General features: G+C 43.6%; 1 protein-coding gene across 1 annotated transcript in view; it reads left to right on the top strand.

Annotated features, from left to right (window-relative positions):
• Window positions 1-2,736, top strand: part of SPTLC1 (serine palmitoyltransferase long chain base subunit 1) — a 324,879-nt gene extending 322,143 nt beyond the window's left edge. The window contains exon 15 of the mRNA XM_069227382.1: window positions 635-2,736. Coding sequence (XP_069083483.1) covers window positions 635-728 — 94 coding nt within the window. The 3' untranslated portion in view covers window positions 729-2,736. The remainder of the gene's footprint in view (window positions 1-634) is intronic.
• Window positions 2,737-9,325: the final 6,589 nt, after the last annotated feature.

Consider the following 9,325-nt stretch of genomic DNA (forward strand, 5'->3'; position numbering starts at 1 on the left):
GCAGAGGTGTAACTTGGCCGATACTATGTGGGGTGGGGGGGGGGGGGGGGGGGGGGGGAGTTCATTCAGGTTTTCCAACAACCATGCTGGCATATCATGGTAAAATACATTGTGAGAGAAGTAGTGCAGAAGGGGAGCTTAAGGGGCGGTGGAAAGAGCGGAGTATGGTTTGTAGGGGGTACTTAAAACACAATACTTAGTAAAATAACCAACATTTTTAAGACCATCAAAACCGACATGACAGGCAAGAGTGTGTGTGAGTTTTGTCTGTGTGTATGGAAAAAATCCAAGGTGAAATCCCACAGACTCCTCGCCATGCTCGACTGAAAACGGCTATACCCAACTATTTGCTGAAGAATCAATTTATTGGGTGGCGGGTGCAACACCCTACCTGAAGGTAAGGCCTTTCATGGCTGCTGTTTCAAACTGTCGCCATCAGTGAAGTAGGTGCAGGTTAATCGTGAGGGAAAGTAAACCTACATTTGTATTGTAAACTACTTGATCTGAGCCAGAACAAGGCAGTCAGGAATTTCTGGCAAACTCAGTGGAATAATCCAGCGCCTTACATTTCTAAATCTAGAGCGCCGCACTAAAACTCTCTAAAAGTGACCGTTTTGTTTTTCTCTGTTCACAGCATTCGTGTTATTGTAACCATAGAACAGACTGACGAAGAACTGGAAAAAGCTGCACTAACGATCAAGCAAGCGGTGCATTCGATACTAAATTGAACTGTGGCTATAACCAGACATAGCTTGTTTCTCTTGACGCATCCACGTTTTCCAATGTCGAGTGCTTGGCCTTCCACCCGGAAGAGATTTAGGCATGGATTATTGATTGCCGTTAGTGAAACAAAACGCTTTTCAGTGCTAGAATCGTTTCTGATTTTTTCAAGAAGGACGGGATAAACAAAGACCTTCTGTGCTGATCAACGACTTGAGCACGACAAAGCACTGGTGTACCTAAAAATATGCTTTTAACACTTGAAATTGAGCTATATTAATACACCATTATTTTACTAATAATTAACTTCTCCAATGTAAAACAACCAATTTAAGCTATTCTTCATTTTGCTAATTTCATGATTGAGCATGAAACATCTGTTTGCAGTCTGTTTTCGTTCTGACGTCCTAAAGGAAGGTATGTCTTTCTTTATTAGGCATTGAGAAGCACTTTTGCAGTATCAACGTGTTGGATGTTGAAATATATTTAGTGTCTTTATTTAAAATAAAATTTGATTTGTAGAATTGTTCCCAGGGTATTGGTCTGCCCTTCCAAAAATAATGTGATATTATTAGCAGTGTGTCTGTTTGCATAAAATGATACTCCTGTGACTTTTTTCATTGTACATATGGGGTGTTTTTAACCACGTGTCCCGTGTTAAGGTGTAATAACATGAGTTCTTTGCCTTGCTTGTACGCTTTTTTATTTAATGCTGCACGTCATTGACAATGATTTTATAATGAAACTGACGCCTATATTTATTCATTTCCGTACCACAGAACACGTTTAGGATTTCTTTCCGTGAAATATTGTTAAGATCAAAACTGGATTTCCCACCGAATAATTAACATAAAGCCGGGCCTGGAAGTAAATAGGAGTCTCAATGCTTCCTGAAAGATTCTAAAGCCATAGGAAGCACATTCAGTCTCCTGCCTAGACATTCGAACATAAACCAAAATCCTCCAAATCACTGCATCATTTTAAGTGCCAATAAGGCGATTAGCCTTGTCTACTTCAAAATACAGAACATATGTAGGCTTACACCCACGTGTTAAGACTGCAAAATACCTAAATGCAGATTAGACAATTTCTAATATGAAAGGAAACAGCCAGGTGTTCTACTATTCTTAGTAGAAAGACACCGAACTGTATCATACATGGGCTAAAACTCATGGTTTAGTATCTAACTTTAGGTTGGAGGCTGTGGCTGACTGAAAGGGAACTTTCTCAGATAACCTTTTGACCATGGAATAGGCAGCCATGTTTTATTTGTTTTTACAACGAATTCGAGACAGATGAAACCTCTTCGACGGTGAAAGCAACAGCTGAAAATCTGGTTTATGCACTGAAATGACCTCAGTTTATTTATTTGCAAGGCTTAAGACGTGACAACCTAAAAAGTTATTTTTGGGAAACAGACCCGTGAAAAAAGGGTCACTGGATTTCGCTCTTGACGAACAGTTATCTTCTTTTTTGTTTGGTTTTTGAGTTCCATTTTGTGAGACTTCCAACTTTTGACAGTTCTGATTCAGCGGATGTTAAATGCTGACATTTTTGTAAAGGTATCCCTTGCTTGGACATTGGTTTCCTTTTGATATTAGAGGTTTACCTGCAAACATAAATGTGACTGTTTATAATTCAAATAGCGTACTTTTATTGTTGGATAGGGTGGATCCATATTGAGACTTTGCTTCCTAAAAGAAGACATTATTTTAATTCTGCATTTTATGTGTAATACTGTTAATGCTCTCAAATGAACGTGTCGTTGAAACAGGCTGGCAATCATAGACCTTCTCAATTATGGTAAAATGTTAAATTGTTAATATATGCCAGTATGAACATTTACTGCATATGTTAAAGCACTATTAGGGCTGTAAATTGCTTTGAACATGTCTTTCTCTTGAATTTTTCTTAGGTTTTTATATACCTTATGTGCCTTTTAATTGCAAATACAATGATGATTTTGCTACAGCTGGGACATAACTCTGTTGTACATTAAAATAGTTTTCCTAAAAACTGACTGCCATTTATTTACTCCTTTTTTAAATAATACAAAGTATGGTTGTACCAATATGCATATGCCAGAATTCAAAACACTGTCTTTGGATCCTTGTTTTATATTCGAAGGCTCTCATTTCTACTTACCATTTGCAGAACTAGGTGAAGGAAAAGTTACCTGCTTGTAATCATTGTTTTGTATTGTGGGAACACGCCATGCTCATTTAAGGAGCAAGCAGATAGCCTGCTTGGATCCTTACTTTACCACAATTTACCATCACAATATTGAATAGCTGAGAGAAGAGTGTTTTGTGTTTGACTTCAATGAAGATACCTATGACTAGTCATAGGATCTGGAGTAATGGTCCTAAAGTACAAAATGGAATAGCAAGCAAATCCTGTCCCCACTGCAGCTTCACCATACGATGGTTAAATGAAAGAGGAACTGACAGTAGAAAATCACTCTCTAAACAAGGTCTTCTGAGCTGCTTGCCCTTAAAATGTTGTCTACTTTGGCACCTGAAGGTAGACAACACTATCTTGTGAAATTGACCTCCATGTATCAGAGTTTGATATCACTTTGAGGTACATTTCTCAGCCATTTCCTCTATTACAGTGGTTCTCGGCCTGGGAACCCTGGGAGGGGGTGCAAAGCCTTCTCAGGAGGTCCACATCTGCTTTGAAAATTAATATTACCAGATTAATAGCGGGTATATAAATCATGTGGCTGTTCAGTTGAACATTTAAAAAGCACTGTAAATGTCATGGAGTTTGAAATTGGAAGCTAAAAATGTATTTAGTATCACCAGATTGATTCTTGGGAGCAGTGCAGGTGCATTAAATAGAATATAGTATGGATGATGTGTGGCTTCAATTGAATTTAGAAAAGCTCCAACCTTCCTATTAAAAATAACATTTTTATTTTATTTTTTAAATTCATATTTGTTTGTATTTGTTTTTTACTTGAGTAAAGTAACAAGTTTTGTAATTTGTATATTTGTTTGATGAATGATTGTGTCTATATTTTTGTGTATTGTTTTGCTGTTCAAATCATCAACAATGTATAGGCTGGGGTCCCTGACTTCCAGTAATGACTCAGTTGGGAGGAGTCTCTGGATTCCAATGATGATTCATTGGGGCTGTGCGGGTTGCATTAATGATAAAGTAGGGGTCCACAGAAGTCAAAAGGTTGAGAACCACTGCTCTGTTCGATTGAGCTTTTGGTCTGCTTGGAAACTCCTTATTAGCTAAATCATAACATAAAATTATACAAGATATTCATTCTGGCATAATTAAAGTGCTTATTAGACTTCCTGAAGTGTTTTTTCCAAATAAACCCTAGGACCCTACTTACATCTAAGGGTACAGAGACACCTCACTTCAAGAGATTAATGGTTGCTAAAAACTGGTAAGAAATGTCAGTTTCATAGGAAACTCAAACTAGTTTAAGCCCTTGAAGAATTATGTTTCTCCTTTACTATCCTGTTTGCATGCAGAATTGCTTAACGTTCATTTGCCGATAGTGGTTGGAGTTCTCTAACTGTGTGCTTATAAAATCACCACTAAACGACGATTACAGGATCTGTAGCTTTAGATCTCCTGGTGTTCACACTTTTTCCATCTAGTGTTGGACTCTGAATGTTGAAAGTTATTTTTCTTACAAGAAAGGGTTTTGGTTTTGAAGTGGCTTGTGTAATCATTCCTGAAACTCCACATCAGTTTTTCTTCAGCCATCTGGTTTAGATGTGTTTCAGCAGAGCGGGCTCCTTTGTGTAACAGTGGAGAACTTTGGTGCATTAGACTGAGCAAGCAATAGTTTTTAACACTAAATGAACCTACTGAGTAAATGCAACAGTCCAGTCATCAGAAAAGCTTTGGGCCATGTTGTTTGATTATCACTTGCTTTAGTGGGAGGATATGAAACCACTGTGTTCAAGTTTTGCATCTCTTGCAAATGCAAGTTCTTCTAGTCGGGCCAAGTAATCCATGTGTTCCCTCAGATCAAAATGGCAGACTCTGTTTGGCATGTGATGGAGTCTGATTAAAAAAATATATAAAACAATGGGGTACCCTGCATGACCAAGTGTAAACCTAGCGTTTTAGTTGAATTCTGAATCCATTCTGCTGTTGATACAGATGATCCATGGTAGAGGCCGTTGGAGTAATCACGTTTATACAGTACAAGAGAGATTGTAACATGGACCTTATGTGGAAATGTAAAATTTCCTACCTTTCGTAACAGAAAGTTTCAATTCTATTAAGGATACTCAGGCAAGCATTATGCAAAATTTTTCTTCCTTTATTACTTCCAGCAGCTTTCAGCATTATAAACTACGTTCCCAGAATGCCACGGGCAAGGACTACAACAAAGTTCAACCAATCACAAACAGTTAAGTCGATTATATGCAGGCACCCACTGGACCACTTCCTCTTTCTTGAGTGTGGCTGGAGAAATTCAATCATTTTCTTTATTCGTCCATGGTTGACTCCGAACCTGGGGAACAAACACAAAATGTAACTAAAGTGTCCCATCAGAGAGCCTGGTAACTCTTGACTAGAAACAAAGCATATCATCCTTGAATTCACGTTTGCCAAGAAGTCAACATTCTTATTGGAACATACAACACATGCATTATTGGAACCTAAACCATCTATGACTAAATCCAATAAAAAATACAGATCACAGAAAAGGATATACATATTCATATCTACACCTAATGACTGTCTGTATGGGTAATCTGAAGCAAAATCTTAGCTTCTCAACCATACTGGTTTTGAAAATTTTTACAGAAACTTGGGAGGGAATAATCCTTGCCTCTGTGTCCTTAAAAGAATTGAAACTTTGTTACAAAAGCTAGGACATTTTACATTCTATAGCAGGACCGGAGTCTAGGATAGTGCTCATACAAAGCTTGTCCACCTGCAAAGAAGCAATGTCTATTACTGCTTTGAAATAAAACCGCTTAAACATGAAGTCCGAAGACCAATCAGCCACGTTAATAATATTCTCTACTCTAGCTCATAGAGGGAAGGCTTTAGAGGTCATTGCCCTTTCACACCTTGAGTTCCAAAATGTAACATATCAATGCCCCCTTCTTGTATGATCCAGCGGACCCTGAAAGCAATAGAGGGAATATTTCAAAGCTTTGAAATATTAATAACTGCTATTCACTTGGGGAATGGACTTCTTTTGTCATATTTTCATTTGTCCTGTCTCTTTGGAGACAAAGTAGACTAGGCGCAGGAGAGGTTCAAGGACTCCTGGGATACGACTCAGTCCCTCAACCTTTCCACTGCCCCTGTCCCCAGCAGTCAACTTTTCACCCCTTTTGTGGCCACGGAAGGCACTCCTTGTTGCATTCCTTTCCCAGCCACCATGCCATCCATGCTGTTCAGCCGCTGCATGGCTGGGGATGCTGAATCCCATGGGGTCGTGTGACCGGGAACCAGAGGTCTGCCCCTTCTTCAGCCTCCGAACCCTCCTAGTCCATTCCCTTTCTCTGGTCCAGTTGGCGTGAGGATTCTCCATCACCTGCCCCACTGGGAATCCATCACTACAGACAGGTGGGTTTTGCAGATCGCTCGGAGGGGCTACTCCTTCCCCTTTGAGTCTTCCCCACCAGCCATGCCTTCATCGTTGAGCCGTATAGCGGAGGATCATTTGACACTTCTCCGCCAGGAAGTTGCAGCTCTCTTGGCCAAAGTAGCCATTGAGAGGGTCCCTGCGCCAGAAGTAGGGCATGGTTGTTATTCCTGCTACTTTCTGGTGCCCAAAAAAGACAAGGGCTTACATCCTATCCTAGACCTTTGGGGCCTCAATCTCTTCCTCAAGAAGGAGAAAGTCAAAATGCTCACCCTGGCTCAGGTCCTGTCTGCCTTGGATCCAGGAGACTGGATGGAAGTGTTGGACCTTCAAAACTCTTATTTCCATATTCCCATCCTGCCTACCCACAGATGTTACCTACGATTCGTGGTAGGTCATGTGCACTTTCAATTTACTGTGCTACCCTTTGGCCTTACCAGCACCTCTCGGGTGTTCACAAAAGTGATGGCGGTTGCAGATCATCTGCGCAGGTTGGGGGTTTCAGTCTTCCCCTCCCTTGACGGCTGGCTGAAGGCGGACTCGCCCCAGAAAGTCATCTCCCACTATCAGACTATGGCCAGCCTCCTGCACACTCTGGGATTCACTATAATTGTGCCGAAGTCACACCTGACTCCCTCTCAGACGCTCCCCTTCATTGGAGCTGTTCTGGACACTGCAGTTTTGGGCCTATCCTGCAGAAAAGCAATTCAGGGATATTCAGGCTATGATTCTGATCTTTCAGCGTCTATCTTGGGTTTCAGTGAGACTGCCTCTGAGGGTGCTGGGACTCATGGCCTCCTGCATCCTGCTAGTGACACATGCCAGATGGCATATGCGTGCTCTGCAGAGGGACTTGAAGTTCCAGTGGGAGAGCATCAGGGGAATCTCTCTCACATGGTCCAGATCTCGGAGGGGACTGCGAAGGACCTAGAGTGGAGGCTTTCGAATCAGCATTGGCTAAATGGCAGATCCCCACTCCCTTCCCCAACCAGATCTGTCCATAATGACGGACACGTCACTTCTGTGATGGGTCGGCCATGTGGGAGAGGCGGAGATAAAAGGCCTCTGGTCTACGGTGGAGTCTGGACTCCATATCAATCTTCTGAAGCTCCAGGTGATCAGGCTTGCATTGAAAGCATTAAATCCCTCTCTCAAATGGAAAGTGGTGCAAGTGTTCACGGACAACACTACCGCCATGTGGTACTGAAACAAACAGGGCGGAGTGGGGTCCTGGACCCTTTGTCAGAAAGCACTGTGCCTCTGGACATGGCTGGCACATCAGGACATCACCCTGGTGGTTCAACATCGGGCAGGCTCTGTGAACTCCAGAGCAGAAAAACTCAGCCGTCGATGCATAGCCGATCACAAATGGGGTCTCCATCCAGAGGTGGCGCAAGGTCTCTTTCAGCAGTGGGGAGAGCCTTGGTTAGATCTGTACGCCTCAGCAGAGAATACGCAATGTCAGCTGTTTTGCACTTTGGAGTTTCCAAGGCGGCACTCGCTCTGCAACGCTTTTTGTCTCGAGTGGACCTCCAGCTGCCTTTCTGCCTATACCACTCAGACCCCTCAGGAGGATCTTCTGTTGCAGCAGCAGGGGACGGTTCTCCACCTGAACCTGTCCAATCTCAATCAATTAATTTGTAAAGCGCGCTACATACCTGTGAGGGTTTCAAGGTGCTGGGGGGGCGGCGGGTGCTGCTACTGCTCGAAGAGCCAAGTCTTGAGTAGTTTTCTGAAGGAAAGAAGGTCCTGGGTCTGACGTAGATCCGGTGGGAGGGTGTTCCAGGTCTTGGCGGCGAGGTACGAGAATGATCTGCCGCCGGAAGATTTGCGTCGGATGTGGGGGACGGAGGCGAGGGTGAGGTTAGCGGAGCGGAGATGCCGGGTGGGGGTGTAGAAGCGGAGTCTGTTGTTCAGGTATGATGGTCCGGTGTTGTGGACTGCCTTGTGTGTGTGTGTGTGGGTGAGGAGCTTGAAGGTGATCCTCTTGTTGACGGGGAGCCAGTGAAGGTCTCTTAGGTGGGGGGGGGTGATGTGGCAGCGGCGAGGGATGTTGAGGATGAGTCTGGCAGAGGTGTTTTGGAGGCGTTGGAGGAGTTTGAAAGAGATACCGGTGTAGAGTGCGTAGTCGAGTCTGTTGCTGACAGGCCATCTCAGCCTTCATACGTGGAGATTGAGCGACGGCAGTCTTGGCGGCGAGGTACGAGAATGATCTGCCGCCGGAAGATTTGCGTCGGATGTGGGGGACGGAGGCGAGGGTGAGGTTAGCGGAGCGGAGATGCCGGGTGGGGGTGTAGAAGCGGAGTCTGTTGTTCAGGTATGATGGTCCGGTGTTGTGGACTGCCTTGTGTGTGTGTGTGTGTGTGTGTGTGTGTGGGTGAGGAGCTTGAAGGTGATCCTCTTGTTGACGGGGAGCCAGTGAAGGTCTCTTAGGTGGGGGGGGTGATGTGGCAGCGGCGAGGGATGTTGAGGATGAGTCTGGCAGAGGTGTTTTGGAGGCGTTGGAGGAGTTTGAAAGAGATACCGGTGTAGAGTGCGTAGTCGAGTCTGTTGCTGACAGGCCATCTCAGCCTTCATACGTGGAGATTGAGCGACGGCAGTTGACGGCTTCTGACCTTCCACTCAAAGTCTGTGATATAATCTTGGCAGCCAGACGTCCTTCCACCAAAACAGTATACGTCTGTCGTTGGCATAAATTTGTGGCATGGTATACCAACAAATCTGTTGATCCCCTCTGCTCCTTTCTGAGGTCCTTTTGTTCATTCTTTCTTTGGCCCAGCAGGGGTCTCCTTTGGTCACTCGTAAGGGCTATTTATTGGCTGTCTCAACCTTTCCTAGGTTGCCTGATCAGCCTTCACTCTTTAAGTCTCCTATTGATAGTAGATTCCTTAAGGGCCTCACCCATTTGTTTCCTCCCACTCTGTTTATCATGCCTTAGTGGGACCTCAATCTTGCCCTTACTTACTTAATGTGTGCTCCTTTTGAGCCAATGCACAAGCACAATTGTCCCTTATGGCTCCTTAC

The sequence above is a fragment of the Pleurodeles waltl genome, chromosome 1_1, assembly GCF_031143425.1.
Source record: "Pleurodeles waltl isolate 20211129_DDA chromosome 1_1, aPleWal1.hap1.20221129, whole genome shotgun sequence".
NCBI lineage: Eukaryota > Metazoa > Chordata > Amphibia > Caudata > Salamandridae > Pleurodeles > Pleurodeles waltl.